The 17129-nt window shown below is 40.9% G+C and overlaps 1 protein-coding gene across 1 annotated transcript in view; it reads right to left on the bottom strand.

Moving 5' to 3' along the window:
* Positions 1 to 12491, bottom strand: part of SLC35F4 (solute carrier family 35 member F4) — a 277152-nt gene extending 264661 nt beyond the window's left edge. Inside the window, exon 1 of the mRNA XM_056134147.1 lies at positions 12116 to 12491. Coding sequence (XP_055990122.1) covers positions 12116 to 12218 — 103 coding nt within the window. The 5' untranslated portion in view covers positions 12219 to 12491. The remainder of the gene's footprint in view (positions 1 to 12115) is intronic.
* Positions 12492 to 17129: the final 4638 nt, after the last annotated feature.

Below are 17129 nucleotides of genomic sequence, written 5' to 3'. Positions count from 1 at the left end.
CAGGATACTCTTGGTAGCTTGCTGGGCTCTCCAAGAGGGGCAGAGGAATCGAATCCGGCTCAGCACCTCTCAGAGAGCTCTGCTGTGTAGGCAGGATACTCAGTAGCTTGCGGGGCTTTCTGAGAGGGGTGGAGGAATCAAACCTGGGTCGGCAGGGTGAGCCGCATGCAAGGCAAACGCCCTACCACTTTGGCATATGGTTAAACAAAGAGAAAAAAATGCTACAAAGCTGATTACTGGCAAGTGGCCTCAAAAGAAACAAGGCAAGGCACTCTTACTCCAGATACTTGTAATTTTTTAATTAAGGAGCAAAGCTGGAGAGATAGTAAAGGGGTTAAAGCACATGCTTTGCACTTGGCTGGCCCCAGTTCATCCCCACCAGCACCTGGTCCTTGGAGCACAGTCAGGGAGGCCTGGGTATTCTCAGCATTGAAGCACTAGCAGCACTGTGTCCTTGGGCCCTTACACTGAACTGCCAGCCTGACTGACTGAATATCCCCTGGAGAGCTCCTCCCATCCGATGCCTGCCCTCTTAGAAAGCTCCTCTCCCCTTAGAATAAAGAACTCTCAATTTCTAAGTATTTTGTTCTAAAATGTTGCTAGAAAAGTATGATTTTATTTTTATGTCTATATTTCTTCTTTAGAACTTACCCAACATAACTGCAGCAGAAAAGATGATGCTTTACTCAGTTTCTAACTCAATCTAGAACTTTCCTCTAGCATGCTCACTGGTGAAATATGGATCTGAATAAAAACACATCAGCGATACCAAAGTCACTTGACTTAGAGCTCATGAAGGTGACAGTTGCAAAAACCTTGCAGAATCTTACACCTTTGGGAATTTTAACTTTCACAAGGTATAAAGAACTCCCAGTACGCCTGCTTTTCAGGACCATCAAATCATTATTAACAACTCATTAGTGCTATCTTGGCCTTGGCCCAGGACTCAATAAAAAACCCCAGACAGAATAATGGTGCAATTTTAAAATCCTGTTTAAAATATACAATGTTATATGTCATTCTGTCATTCTTTATTACTGTACTTGAATCTACAGGAACTTGTGTGTTGTCCTATCTGACCTAGAAAAATATATATGTCTTTCAATCTTGATATAACTGGTAGCACTTCAACAAATCTTAATAAGCAGCCTGCAGTGTGGATTGAGCACTTGTAAAAAGAACAAATTTGCTAGGGATTTATAATCTAAGCAGACACCTTTTTTTTCAGTTTATAGAAATGCAGTATTTATAACCTCACTGAATATTATCTAAGGACAATTAGGATCAGGAGAAAGAAAATACTGGATCTTATTAAAGCCTATGACCTGAAAAGAATCTCTGGGAAGCAAATTGCTATTAAGTTTAGCACCCAGATTAGGTTCCTAGTCTAGAAAATCAACTTTAATTCCACAATGAGGGAGAGCCTAGTTAGAGAGCCTCTTAGGGCCATCACTTTATAATTTTAACCCTGCCCCAAGCCAGCACAGTCAATAAAGTCAAGAGTATGCACTGGATACAAAATGAGTTAAAGTATCCCCTTTCCCCAGGGATCTGGATTTAGAAGATTCTCGCTCAATCTGTCTGCTCTCTTGAATAGAGAACATGTAAACACTGGAACTGCTGGCAGAGGCTATTTTCAACCATTTGGACAAGGAAATAGAGAATGTCAGCTTGCAGCAAGAGACAAGAATGAGGAACAGGGACCAGGGAAAAAAAGTAAAAAAAAAAACATGAAAGGTGAAGAAAGAATGATCTGGCATCCCCACAACACTGCGTGACTTTAGGCTAGCTCACCCCATTAATCCCACTTTTTTAAATTAATGGGAAAACCCTAATATTCTCTAAATCACTTTCACTTTTTCTACAACTAGTTTAAGTGGAATCCTCTAACTAAACACTAAACAAGTCCTCACCACCAATCTTCAGTTCCTTTCATTTTATTTAACTACGAAAAGTGGAGAACCAGCTTATCTAAACTCTTTTAACCAAAAGCTCTGAAAGGAGATCCAATTTCAATTTATCAAGGTAAATAAACAAAACAATAAATGAATAAAAAATAAATAAATAAAGCTTATAGTAACTGCAAAGTAATTTAAGTAGATAGACATAAAAGTACTTATCTATATGGTCTACTTATAGGTATGCACAAATATGAATTATGACTGTACTATAGCTTATATATGCCAATAAAGTAAGAAATGAAAACTATATAACTCAGGAATATAATAAATAACAGTATTTGTGTCGGGGGGGGAGGAGACAAGATTTTTCTCCTCCAGTGATACTCTGTACCTGAAAGTGGTTGAACAGTTTATAACTCTGAGGACTATAAGAACTATATGTTTATAACATAATGAAACGTAAATAATGAAATGTAAACATGTTTATAACATAATGAAATGTTTTTAAAGCAGAAAATAAAACTAATGATGTTGTTGTAAAATAATCTGTTTTTTTTTTCAGCTTTATCACGATCACGATCATTCTGTTATTCGTCGATTGCCTCGGGCAGGCACCAGTAACATCTCCTTCGTCCTAGCCCTGAGATATGCTCTTTCAGGGTTAGGAGAATGAAGACCCATCATTGTTACTGGTATTTGGCATATTGAGTTTGCCATGGGGAGTTTGCCAGACTCTGCCGCGCGGGCAGGATACATTCAGTAGCCTGCCCGGTTGCCCAAAGTAAGGACGAGATGGCTTTATCAAGAGCCAGAAAAGGAACTGCCCCTTTAAGATTCCACATAAAAATCAAGTCATGTAATTTCCAATAAACTGGTCTTTACTTCCTAATTGTCTTCCAATTCTTTTATTGTGGAGGAAAGAATGGACTTTGGCTCTACCCCCATTAGTGTTCAGGGCTCAGAGATCACTCCTAGAGGGTCTGGTGGACAGTATGTGGTGCAGCATATCAAACCCAGGTCAACCTCGAGCAAGGCAAGGGCATCACCCACTGTAATAGAGGTCAAGCCCTGCCAGCCAATTTTTATCTAACCCTACCCATCCCATCCTAGGCTACCCATCTTCAGCAGTTCCTTCACTCACTTCTCACCATTGTCCCCGATCCCTCTCCCCACCCCTCACTACACACACACACACACACAAACACACACGCACACACGCACGCACACACTCACTCGCACCTCAGCTCTTCTCTAATTGGATGTCTGAGTAGCCACATCTCCAGACATACAAATTCAATTCTACGACTCAAGCTCCTCTCTTTTGAATCAGTTCACTAGGAATAAACTCATGACCTCCTGGCTTACTTTAAATAAACTATCCTTATAGGCACACAGGATTCCTACTATGTAGGACTACCCCATTCATTGTAACAGCAAGTCAGAAATGAATAATAAATAAGAATCAACATCCCATAATAAAATAAAATTATGAATATAAATTATTTTTAGCGTTGCTCTAACATAATATTTAACAACCAAAGTACAATGTCAAATATGAAAAATAAGTGATAATTTATTTGCAAAGGAAAGCTAAGCAAGGATTTTATAATCACAAAACTGATGTTATTACCTTCCTCCACATCATAACAGCTTCCACACATTGAATTGGCCTTGTGTCATACATCAGAATAGTTCTTAGTGGTTATACAGTTAAAACTGTTGCAAAGACTTCTCAATGGTACCTATAATTGCTTATAAAACATTATGTACAAGGAAATATAAAATCTACTGTCATCATATATATACACATATACATATATATATACACACACATGCACTGGGAGATATTTTTTGCATTTGTTGTATTTGTAAGGCACAATTTCACAATTTACTCCAGTTAGAGTATTGAAATGTAACAGTAACACTGTATCACAAAGACCAACAGTAACTACTTCCAAATGGTGGGACCACTTGCTTACATAACTCTAGTTAACACTATAGAAAAATATTTGCCACCTTGCCACCATCCCTGTTTAAGTTCAGGAAACCTTAAGAAGGAAGCCAGAAGGACCCAAGCACAGAAGTTGTAACCACAGAGGCAAATCATCCTGAAATACCATTTGTTGTATTTTCATTCTCTCAATAGCACCTTTGTTTGATTCATTCAGAAACAGAGAATGTTTTCTTTTCCTCTAATAACAAACATCATGCATTATTTCTTGCTTTATGTGCAAATGATCTACTCTCATTTTTTTAAAAAAAGAATCTTATAATCATTTATTAGGTACAATAAATTTCATTGAATATCTAAGAATATATGAGACACTCTGTTTAATATGAAAATAAATAATAAAGGTGAATACCTGCTCTCTCCAAAATCTGTGAGTGAAGACAGTCTTGTGTAAAGCAAATAGCCCAAAATAGTGTGCTAAATGGTGGCGCAGAGGTGAGTACACAGTATAACAGTGGCAGAGAAAAAGGATTAACCCAGCCTGAGGCAATCAGAAAGTTTTGCAGGGAGAATGCATTTAAATTTAGTGACTAAGAAGTCAAAAGAAAAGAAAGTCAAGGTATTGAGATACCATGAAGGATATGAAGTTTACAAAGATAAAATGGACTAAAAATGCAATAATTCATGTAGTTTAAGGTACATATTGAAGACTATGCAGACTTTAAAACTGATATTAAATATATCTGGACTAAAAGCTGGAGAGATAGTAAAGGAGTTTACGCATATATCTAGCATGTGACTAACCCTAGTTGTATCTCCACCACCACAATGTCCTCCAAGCATTGATGGTGCAGCTCTCAAAGTGTGCCACATCTGGCCAAAAGCACTGCCATATTAGGCCCAAGTAATCCCCAGCATTGTAGGATCAAGAAAACACTGCATCCTTGAGCACTTAAAGGATCTACTACCTGATAGACACCCAGGGAAGCCCAAATATATATACACACTGATTAAAGGAATACTGAGTGTAAAATAAAAATAATGCATCTGTATGTGTTTATAAATAAAAGAATATGAAATGATCAGTGTTAGCAGAAATGTTAACACAAATCACCTCTAGAGAAAAATATTGTGGATCATTTTGTTTAAATCTCTCTCTGCTTCTCTCTCTTCCAGCTTTTTCTGCATTCCTCTTACATTACTTTGACTTAATTAGAAGGGAGAGAAATTGTGCTAAAACCAAGCAATGTAAACTGAGCTCAGATTATGGCACACTAAGAAGTTTAAATTTCATTTCACACAAAATGAAAACATTTTATTAGGAGTATGAGATGAAAAAATTTGCATTGGGGTGAATTAAATCTTGGTAGGTTGTGCATGCTGAAAGAGAAGGATTTGAATTTGAAGGCTGGGTTATAGATGTAATAGACAGAATTGAGGTAATAGCAGGAAAGATGGAAAATTCATAATGGGAACAGAATAGTAGCACTTGTTCATGAATATTACAAAGGGAGGGAGAGTTTGAGGATGAAACTAAACTTCTGAGTAATTCATTAGATAAAGATATTGGAGGCTTTAAAAGTAAATTAATAAGGAAAAGCTATATTTTAAAAGAAAAGGTGATGAATTTAGTATTTGTGTGCCATGCCTGGGGGACATCCTGTTAGGAATTCTAACAGAACATCTGAAATGTATATCTGGATTCAGTAAAAATGGACGTGGAGAGGCAAGCACAGAGATGATGCTAGAGACATGAGACTGAACGATTAGGCCCAAGTAATCCCCAGCATTGTAGGAAAAGATTGAGAAGAGACAGCTGAAGTTGTAACCACAGGAAATGCTGTCATAGCAGCTGTTAGAGAAATTAGCCAAAAGAGCCAGAAATTAGTATTTTTGGATACAGAATGGAATCAGAACAAGGGGAAGGAGTTTTACTCTAAATGTAAATAATTTACAATTACTAATGGAAAATAACCAGTAATGGGAAACAGGGAGGGAGTGGAGGAGTTCAAAAGATTCAAAAGGCATAGAATATAGAGACCACTGGCCACTACCTGAAATCAAAGGTAAAATAATGTGAGGAAAAGTAAAGTTACTAGGGTTTACTGAGCGAGATCCTTTCATCTAACTCCATGAAGCCTGTCAAAACCCACCACCTGTGTGCCTTTTATGAGACAGCAACTATTTAATGTCTTTTATGAACAAGTAAACTCATATACACAGAAAGAAAACAATGTTTCATGTCTTAGGGCCAGTTGCCACAGATTTAAAACTAGAATCCATTTCTAAGCCACCATGTTTTAATACAATACACATCTGTATGTCTCCTTACATAAATACAGAAAGAATGCTTAACAATATCAGCAGTGGAATACAGTAAATTGTGAATGAATAGATCATTTGATTTCGCTTATGGAAATGAATGATGTCTTGGACCATAGCACCATTTTTCTGATCATCACCTTCCATCTTCAAGCTAACTTCTACTAAACTTTGATACCACTGAAATATCCAGTGTTTTACTCTCTTTTCACTCTTTCTCTGGCTGGAACGATAGCACAGTGGTAGAGCATTTGCCTTGCGCTTAGCCAGCCTGGCAGAGCTGGATTCGATTCTTTCGCCCCTCTTGGAGAGCCCGGCAAGCTACCGAGAGTATCTCTCCCTCACTGCAAAGCCTGGCAAGCTACTCATGACATACTCAATATAGTATATATATATATACTATATACTCAATATATATAATATATAGTATATATACTCAATATACTATATACTCAATATAGTATATATATATATATACTATATACTCAATATGCCAAACGCAGTAACAACAAGTCTCAAAATGGAGACATTACTGGGCCCATTCGAGCAAATCGATGAACAATGGGAGGACAGTGTTTGTTTTGTTTGTTTCACTCTTTCTGGTCTTCTTAACTTCTTAACAGCTTATATTTTATTGTAAGCCATAATAATGATTGCATATAAGCAACATTTACAATGCCCTGCCTTGTTATTTTATTATCTTATTCACATTCTCTATAATACTTCTACTCTGTCAATGAAAACAACCTGCTAACTGACCTCACTTTAAATCTGTAGCCATAAATTACTCCCTCAAGGCAACCAGACAAGCTAACTGTACTTTCCCAGTCCATTCACTCTCCTTATTTAACATTTCACCCCTCTCTCCTCCAACCCTTACTTCCTCCCATATCCTCACTCTCAGTCAATCACCTTTCCTTCTAATTGGAGAAATAAATATAAGAGCAACTAAAAAAAGAAAGTCCCACCACTTCAGTTATACACAGAGAGATTTATTCAGATATTCCAGGAGGGTGAAACTGTTTCTTTGGGTTTTTTTTGACTTGGGGGTCACACCTGGAGGTGCTCAGGTCTTACTCCTGGCTCTTCTTTTAGGGATCACTCCTGGTGGGACTCAGGGAATATAGGGAATGCTGGGGATCAAACCCAGGTCACTGCATGCAAAGCAAATGCCCTACACTGCACTATCTCTTCAACCATAAATATTTCAGTTATTTCAGAACCTGCACCCACACACTCTGCCCTATATCCATGTTCCTATCTAAAGCAATCCCTTTCCTTGTGTGCCAGACATGCCCTACCTCCCCACTTTTCTTTCTCTATTGAATTATTCTCATAGGCATGCCAATATGTTGCTGTCTCTCATCTTAAGAAAAAAACTTTAAACCTACTACCCCCATGTCCTTTGTTCTCTTTTACAGAAAAATCCTTGAAGTCAAGACACTCCTAATTCTTCCTCTAATTTTCTTTTATATACATTCCAAATTTTATCATATTTTATCTAGTCTTGGCACATTTCTCAATATCAACAGTTGACTCTAATTGCTAAATTCAGTGGTCAGTTCTAGCAACATTAGTAACAACTAATCTCTTCCTCTTATAAGTTTTCACTGTTTGATGAGTCTCACATGCTCCTGACTTTCCACCAGTCCTCCTAGGAGCCTCTAGGAAAACTTTCTTGGCCTTTCAGTGATTTAACCTCTTCTTCTCAATCTCTTAATGCAAAGTGTCCAGAGCCAATCTTTGGTTCTCTTCCCTTCCCTGTATATGTTCACTTCTTAGAGAGCTCATCAGTCTTAGACTTTAAATACCATTAGAATGCTGGGATAACTCTAATTGATATCCCCATTAACATATAGCCTCTGAACTCTAATCTTATTCTACATCTCCAATTACATTAAGCCTTTCCAAAATGTCATCCTCATTTCCTGACAGCCTACATTTTCTTGGCCTTGAAGTCTTCCATACTTCAGCTGTTGGCAACTCAAATCTTGTCAATCCAGAAAGGATAGGATAACTTTTTTTCCTCTCTAATTTCGTTCTCCAGATACAGTACCTAATTCAGCAGGCAGTCCTGTTGTATCCAATTTCAAATATTCCTAGGGTTTGACCATCTTTTATTATCTCTATTGTAACCATTCTTTTTTAAAAAAAATTATTGAATCACTGTGAGAAATAGTTACAAAACATTCATGTTTGAGTTTCAGTCATACAAATGATCAAATACCCATTCCTCCACCAGTTTACATTTTCCACCAACAATATCCCCAGTATCCCTCCCACTACCCCAAACCTACCCCATCCCCTACCTCTGTGGCTGACAATTTACTTCTTACTCTCTCTCTAATTTGGGGTCTTATACAACCACTCTTTTTTAAAGCAACAATCACTTCTCACCTAAATGATTACAACAACATACTAAGTAGTCTCTTTGCATCCATTCCTTTAGAAACAGAAGTCAAGTCGCCTTCCTTTCCTAACAAAATCCTGTAATAGCTTCCCATTTCATTCAGAGAAAACTCTAACGGACTCACACTGGATGAAAGGCCCTACCTTATCTAAGCCTCTGTGTCCATAGTGAGGATGAGGCCCTATTCAACCACTCTTCCAATTGTCCACTCCATATTAGCCAAGTAGGGCTCCTTGCTCTTTCTCTGGCACGTTTGGTACCCTCTATCTCACAGCCTGACATTAGTTCTTCCTTCCATTTGTAATTAATATCTTTCTCCCAAAGTCTATACTAATTCCTTTATATCCTCAAGTTTTACTTATTTTGTTCTTTTACTTCTATACATGGCATCCTATTTAAATAATCACAATTGCTATCTCTCTCTAAGTTTGTCCTTTTTCCCCATTATAATTTTGTACAGTGCATATCACCCTGAAATACTCTGCATAAATTATTTTCTGTTTCCTCCCACTAGATCTTAGACTGTCTAAAGGGAAAACATATTTTGCTGTGTTCACTGATACATTATTGGTACACAGAAGAAGACACTCAATAACAGTTGCTGAATGAGTTTATATATTTTCATTGCCAGACTCTAGGTACCTAAAGATAGACAAAGTCATAATCAGCTTTGTGTCCTTCATGTATACTATGCATATCACTGTTGCTGTCACTGTCCTCCCATTGTTCATCAATTTGCTCGAGCGGGCCCAGTAATGTCTCCATTGTGACACTTGTTACTGTGTTTGGCATATCAAATAGTCACAGGGAGCTTGTCAGGCTTTGCCGTGCAGGTGAGATACTCTCAGTAGCTTGCTGGGCTCTCCGAGAGGGGTGGAGGAATCAAACCTGGGTCAGCCAAGTCTGCCGCATGCAAGGCAAATGCCCTACCCAATGTACTAAGCATATATATGTACATACACATATATACTACACATATATTTATGTCCATATACATAAATGTTCGTGATTAATAGCCATTTATTAAATTGAGATAATTAAAACAAATGGACCAATGGACTATATAAGTACCTTATATGTATCCTATGACATTTTTATGACTTGGCTACTAGAATTTGTTCTGGAAAAAAAGTGCTTATCTTCCTGATTTCTTGGCAAGAATAGCAGAAGAATACATTAACATGAGTATAATCATGAATGCACCATCTCAGAAGTGATTCTCCTTCTGGAAAAGGTAAATGCATAGATATCAAGAGATCTTGCCAACCTTAAGCTCCCTTAGGCAGAAAATGTGAAAGTCCCTTTGCCTTCACATACTGAGTAGTCCTCACTTTAGTCCTCTTTCCAAACATATCCCTCCTAACTTCTTCAAGCTGTTGCTCATTCCTAGTAACAGTTAAATCAATTGACCATGTTGTTCTGGTTTGTCTCAATGTGTCTGTTTACTAACTGAAGACTGCTTTGAGGTCAGGTTTATTTGCTTCTGCTCAGCTTCTTGTCCTTCTTCCTGTTCTTCTCCTATTCTCTCATTGTGCAAAATGGCAATCTCTTTCTATGTCAAGGAGCATGAACATCTTAAAAATTATTTAACTACAACTTATGAATTTCTTTGCTTTCACTGTTTGAATTCTGTAGCCTAAAATTAAACGAAGTACCATCACAAATAAATATGTTAAATGCATTGTTGTCTTTCTTGGCTTCAATTATATTGTTGTCTTGGCCAATGTGTTCTTTATTTTTGACTTGTTAGTGTTTTGCAAATGAAGCATATGCAGTGGTTTGAGCAAGTATGGAAAGATAATACGAACATTCAAAATGTCTTTTTTTCCTGGTATTCTTTTTTTATCTTTGTTATTAACCAAAAATCCAATGATAATAATTAAAACAAACTATCCTGAGTCTTGTTATTTCACAGAGAGCTTTTTACATTCTCTGAGCAACCAAATCCCATGCTTCTTTACTAATATATTCAAAAGTGAAACTCAGGTGATCTCTCCATACCACACATACTGTTGCTTTCACTTAAGTTTCTAGGATTAAAAAGAAATCTTTTGCCAATAAGGGGGTCAGGGTACAAGTTTTCAAATTAGTACTAAGACTTCTACCTCATTCCACAGTATGTTATTATCTTCACAGAAAATACGGACACTATACAATTATTTTTGTATTGAAAATAATGTAACCTCTAATGCTAAAAGAATAACAACCCTCCCTCCAAAAAAAAAAAAAAAGACAGAAACCACCCAAATCAGATAGGCCTTTTCTGAAACACAAAACTATCAAATTTCTGTGTGAGAAAACCCAATGAAAGAATGGTCTTGAATAAGTAGCCAATACAGAGGGGGCATGGTGGGAAGGAGTTATATGACAGGGTTCTCTTCAGATTGTCTGCTTCAGAAAAAGAGCATCCCTTTAATTGATCCAAAAATATCACGATGAAATAACGATCAGAAATGAATCTGGGTACTTCCAAATCTCCTTGGTTAAAATAATATTACCAAAAACACCAATTAAGCTGCATCGATTGCCACATAAGCCGACAAAGAAACGAAATCCCACCTGCATGAATAAGTAAAGCGCAGCAACTCCCCCAATTCAGAAGAAAAAACAAGCTTCACTTTGGACCCCAGCAGAACCAGTCCCAGGAACTATCACGGGGAGGGGGTGGGAGAGGGTTGTGTATTGGGCTTAGAGCAGCTTACAGCTCCTCGCCTCCTCGCTCTCTCCTTGGACACACACACACACACACACACACACACACACACACACACACACACACCTCCGTGCCCCATGACCTCGCTCCCCGGGAAAAGAGAGGGTACAGGGTACAAAACAGGACAAGCCGCTCAGGCTCGGAGAGCGCTGAGACGGCGGCAGCGGGGTGGCGCTTCCCTGGTCCTCGGCGCCCACCCGCAGCAGACTGAGCTTGCAGCCAGGGACACCTGAGCAGGTGCTTGCTCAGTGGAGGATGGAGAACCTTTTAGACATGTTTCAACAGGACTGATTCCCGCGCGGGCATCACCTCTGCAGGCAGAAGCGCACACGCGACCGTTGCCACGCCAAGCCTCACGTCTAGGCTGTCCACCCCCACCCCCATCCGCTCTCTGCATTTCCCCCTCCCCCAAGCCTGCCCAGCCAGGTTCCTCCCCGTGCCCCGCCCGCAGCCTGGCACCCAGCGGGGGCTCTGGCGGAGGGCCGCCCCAGGGTAGATCTCCACTGAGTAAACAGCCCCAGCAGCCTCCTCGGGTCGTAAATAAGTCGGGGTTGAGCAGATCGGAGCGCACCTCAGCTCCCCACTGCGCTCCCGCTCCTAAAACCGACTCTTTGAGAACTCCTAGACGCCACCCGCCCGATCCCCGATCGCACTCGCGGTTCAGCACCGAGGACAGCGGACAGACTTGCTGGTCCGGCGCGGGGGGGGGGGGGGGGGGGGTGGCGTCGGAAGCGCGCACTGGTCTAGGTGTCCCCACCACGCGTCCCGAGCCTTTCACCCCTGCCGGCGCCCAGCCCGGGGCAGCCCGGGCGTCTTACTTTTCTGGCTAGAGTAACCCGGGTAATAGCCGTAGTAGCCGGTGATGCGCAGAATCCGGTCCTCGATGGTGGCCACCCCATTGGGGGCCGCCTTGACATCCATAGAGAGCGCGGGGCGGCGGCCCCCGGCGCGGAGGGGCGGAGAGCGCAGCGCGGAGCCGGGGAGCTGGTGCAGGTGCTGCCGCCGCCGCCGCGGGTGCAGATGTTGCAGCTCGATCTCCCGCGCCCGAGATGTGACTCCACCGCTCGGCGCAGCTCGGGCTCCGCATCACAGCGGCGGCGGTGGCGGCGGCGGCTGAGCGGCCCCCACTCGGGCCGGCCTCTCCGTCAGCCTGGCAACTCTCCCGCCCGCCGCCGGCGCTCTGCTGCGGGAACAGCGCCCCCTCCCCTCCGACGCCCACCGCGGCCCGGGTCGCGGCACCTCACCTGGCCGCCACCCCGCGGCCTTAACCCTTTGTCGCAGGAGTAGAGCATTCCCCCCCCGCCCCCACCCCACAGACTGGAAGAGACGCGAGGTCCCTCAGGGGTGCAGGAGGAGAAGCAAAGGGGAGACGAGTGGACGTCGGTGGGTTTTGGGGGAAACCTCAACAGATCTGTGAGAGGGGCACACAGGCACTGGGAAGAGAGGGATGCCTGCCGGCATCGCCTAGGGGCTCGGCTCCCCTTGACATCTACAACTCGTAGGGAATGCTGCTCCGCACTCTTTGTTGGTCAGCAATTCTTAAAACTTGCTTAGTCTTTTTTTTTTTAAGAAATGAAAAAAAAAAAAAACGGGGCCCAGCAGGTGGCATATAGAGGATTATCCAGCTATCTCCTCTTACGACTTTCAGAGAATCGCACCCCCAAACCTGACTATCCTTGTCTGGAACCTCTTTCTTGGAAGAGAAAACATCAAAGGTTCAGGAGATGCAGCTGCTCACAGCCTGTTTATTCTTCCAATTCCAAACGGCCCGAGAAGAAATGATTCCCGCCTTTGTTGCTGAAAACAGGAGACTGGGGAGGGAGAAACCATCACACCCTCAGTACCTGGACGGGGGCGGGGGGGCGTTTTAGCCACAGTGTAGACAGAGACTGGCTCTGAGACCAAGACGTCCTCAAAGTTCGGAATGCAGTGAACACACCCTCCTTTCAGCCTGGGGGCTTAGGGGTGGCGTTGGAGGGGATGCTTCTGCCCTGATCAGATACACCAAGTTGTAGGCGTCAGTGGGCAGAGGAGCTCACCATAGTTTGCAAACACCACCGCTTGAAAATAAGCCTCTTCCTTTCTAGGCAAAACTGAAGTGCGTGTCGCAGTGGGCAGAGGTGTTAGATCATGGGCAGAGGTGTTAGATCATTGGCATGCAGTTGGTCCTGTTCGCCTTGCAACACAGTCTCATTTCAGACAGCCCTGCTCTGATTTCACATTTCTAATAGCTTGGGAGGGACAAAGACAAAAGAGCAAGCTGATTCCATTGTCCCCTCAGAAACCTCCAAAGAACCTGTCACTTTCTTCACTGTTCTGTATGGATCCATAAGAGGAGAAAGCTAGGGGGAACTTGTAAAGGCTCACTTGGGCTTAAGCATATGAAAACACAGCATTAAATTTCTACCACTTGCTAAGAGTGTTCATCCTGACACAGACCTTACACAGGATGGAAAGTGTGGAGTGAATCTGAGAAGATGGCAATAACAGAGTTCGTTCAAAAATAGTTTCTCCCCACACTTGCCTTCTGGGTAAAGAATGATGGAAGGGCCAAAAGAACTTAAAAGGTCAAAATAAACTGAAAGGATAAAGCAATTCTAGGACAATGGCAGGGAGCTGACATATATTTTTTTAATTTCATTGAATCACTGTGAGGTAGTTACAAGCTTTCATGTTTAGGTTGCAATCACACAATGATCAAACACCCATCCCTCCAGCAGTGCACATTGCCCACCACCAATATCCCTAGGGTACCCCCCTTTCCCACCCTCCCCCTGCCTCCATGGCAGACATGATTCTCCATAATCTCTGTCTAGTTTGGGGCATTAGGGTTTTCAATACATATACTGAGAGGTTATCATGTTTGGTCCTTTATCCACTTTCTGCACACATCTCCCATCCCAACCGATTCCTCCAGCCATCTTTTTCTTAGTGATCCCTTCTCTATTCCAGCTGCCTTCTCCCCTTTGCTCATGAGGCAGGCTTCCAGCTATGGAGCAATCTATATGTCCCATGTATCTACTCTATCCTTAGGTGGAGCTGAAACATTTTATGAAAGAAAAAATATCAGTACCTTTATACACCACCTCTAGTATCGGTTTTCAACACACCTATCAATTTTCAACACACCTCCCCACCCTCACCTCCCAGAAACCTTATTTAAAATGAATGCACTGCACATGGTAAAATGCTTTGTTCACATTCATTTAAAATGTGCCTTTTGTTCAGAGTTTCAGAGAAATAGTGAGTGTGGGGGATAGAGTATTTGCTGTGCACACAGAAAACCCCTGTTTAATCCCCAGCACCCCACATCCAGGTGAAAACTCTTAGCAATCTGGCACTACCAGAAGTGACCCTTGAGCACAGAGCCAGGAGTAAGTTGTTTTTTTTTTAGACTTACAAATTTTTGTGCTTGGTTTTCAGTTATACAATGATCAAGTACCCATCCCTCCACCAGTACCATTCTCCACCACCACTGATCCCAGTATCCTTCCCACCCCCCACCCCTCCCATCCCACCCTGCCTCTGTGGCAGGGCATTCCCTTTTGTTCTCTCTCTCCTTTTGGGTGCTGTGGTTTGCAAAAAAGTCACCGAGTGGCAATCATGTTCGGCCTATAGTCTACTTTCAGCATGCATCTCCCATTCTGGGAGGATCCTCCCAAGACCCTTTATTTGGTGCTCCTTCTCTGTCTGAGCTGCCTTTTCCCCTAGAATGTGCGGCTGGCCTCCAAGCCATGGAGTAAACCTCCTGATACTTATCTTGGCTATTCTTGGGAGTTAGTCCAGGAGTAAGTTCTGAATACAACTAGATGTGGCCCTAAAGCAAAAACAGAAAATATGTCCCTTTTGTTTAAAGTTTCTGTAAAACAAATTTTGTTATATTGCGTGTATGTTTAATTACATTTATTATACTCATGATCATATTAATACACACATTCAATTAGGGAGAAGTTGAGAAAACACTGAAGCAATTTTTATTCCCACTCATGTAAATAGGAATTTGAATATGCATAGAGTTTGAAAGATAATGATTTTGCCCTATTTATGCTTATAACTTATCTTACTATAATTAAGTCACTTATGTTATTAGTTAGATTTATTGTGTAAGTTGTTGCCTTCTTCCTAGTTTTGCTTTGTTTTCAGAAATTTTCAGAGGAGTGATAGGAACGTATTTAACTAGATCTCATCATTCATACAAAGAGCAAGTTCAGCATGAATTTAAATAATGTAAATACTATATCCACAAGGGTATGTTTTCCCAAAGCAATTACAAAAATTCTCAGACTGACCTCGAAATTAATTTTAAAATAGCATAGCATTTACAAATGTCTCTGTAATCATCTATAAAGGGTGACTAAAACAATAAATACAAGCAGATGCTTACCACAGCTACACCATTTTTGATGTAATTATTATTTAATTTAATTCTATAGTTATAAATTGATCAATAGTGAAAAGCAAGCAGCAAGTGATAGTATTTCTTAGTTCATATCAAAACTTTTTTTATGCTTTCAACTGATATTTTTACACATCACTACAATTATGACAAATAATTTTGAGAGAAGATTTGGGTAGGTGGGTTAGACCACACCTGACTGTGCTCAAGGGAAAATCCTGGAGCTGTGCTCGGGAATTACTGCTGTTAAGACTTGAGAGCCCATATGAGGTACTGGAGATGAAACCTGTGTTTGCTGTGTGCACATCAAATACCCAATCCCCAACGCAAACACCAAACCCAAGTAGACCTCCTCAAGTAACAAACAGCTTAATAAATTCTTAAACAAGGACTTAACCACCCTGTGATCTGATATAATGATTTCCCCATAAATTGATTTTTTATACTTACTTATTTTAATATTGGAGCTTGTTATCTAATCAATTTTAATTCTGGAATAGTATCAACGGGTGTGATTTTTTTCTTTGTTAAAATAAAATGGAGAAAAAAAGGTTCTAATGTCTATTCAACCAGGTAATAAACATAAGAATAAGCACACACACACACACACACACACACACACACACACAAACACACAGAGTCTTCATATCCCATTTTCAGGGAAGCTGTTTTGAATATTCAAGACTAAGCCTCTAAGCCTTATCCACTACACTTGGAATACTAACCTGGCCCTTTTCTTCATTCTTATGCTATGTAGACATTTTTCACATAGCATGAACAGATCATATGAACTGAAAGGACCTGAGGTTCAGTCATTAGTATTGTAAGAAGTCGCATCAGTTTCTGCTTGTCTTTGAACTTCACTACAGGACTTCATCATAGACTATTTTTGAGGCTCGATTCCTTGGAAATGCATTGAACTTCTTTGGATAACATCTTAAGAAATTTTTATCAAATACAGTCACAATCTGGAATTTGTCTGACCTCTCAGTGAATGTATGTGTGTTTCGAGTCTTTGACTCTCTTTCTGTGTTTCCCCTTGAACCCTCCCTTCCTCTCTTCTCCTTCTCCTTCCCTTTCTCCCTCTCTTTTCCTCTCCTCCTTCAGCTATTTAGCACAGTAGTTTAGGGCAACCATTCTCAACTTGGGGCTATATATTTCCCTGCTTTGAGCCCCCAGGATACTATATGGGCCACAGATTAAAATTACATAAAGAGGGTTCGTAGCAGGAGATTAGGAGTCCTACTAGTAGGACAGGGAACCACAGGAAGAAAATAAGGTCATAAGGGTACAGAAACCAGAGTTATTGAAAAAAAAGATTGAAAAACATGGTTCCAGACCATGGACACTGAAGTCAGACTATCGGAGGAGGTTATATCTCAACCATTTATTTTCTCTTTTTTTAGAGAAAAGTAATAATCAACCACACCCTGTGG

Source organism: Sorex fumeus, unplaced genomic scaffold (genome assembly GCF_029834395.1).
Source record: "Sorex fumeus unplaced genomic scaffold, SorFum_2.1 ptg000098l, whole genome shotgun sequence".
NCBI lineage: Eukaryota > Metazoa > Chordata > Mammalia > Eulipotyphla > Soricidae > Sorex > Sorex fumeus.
Note: the sequence above shows the minus strand (reverse complement) of the source record. Positions and strands in the feature narration are given on the sequence as shown.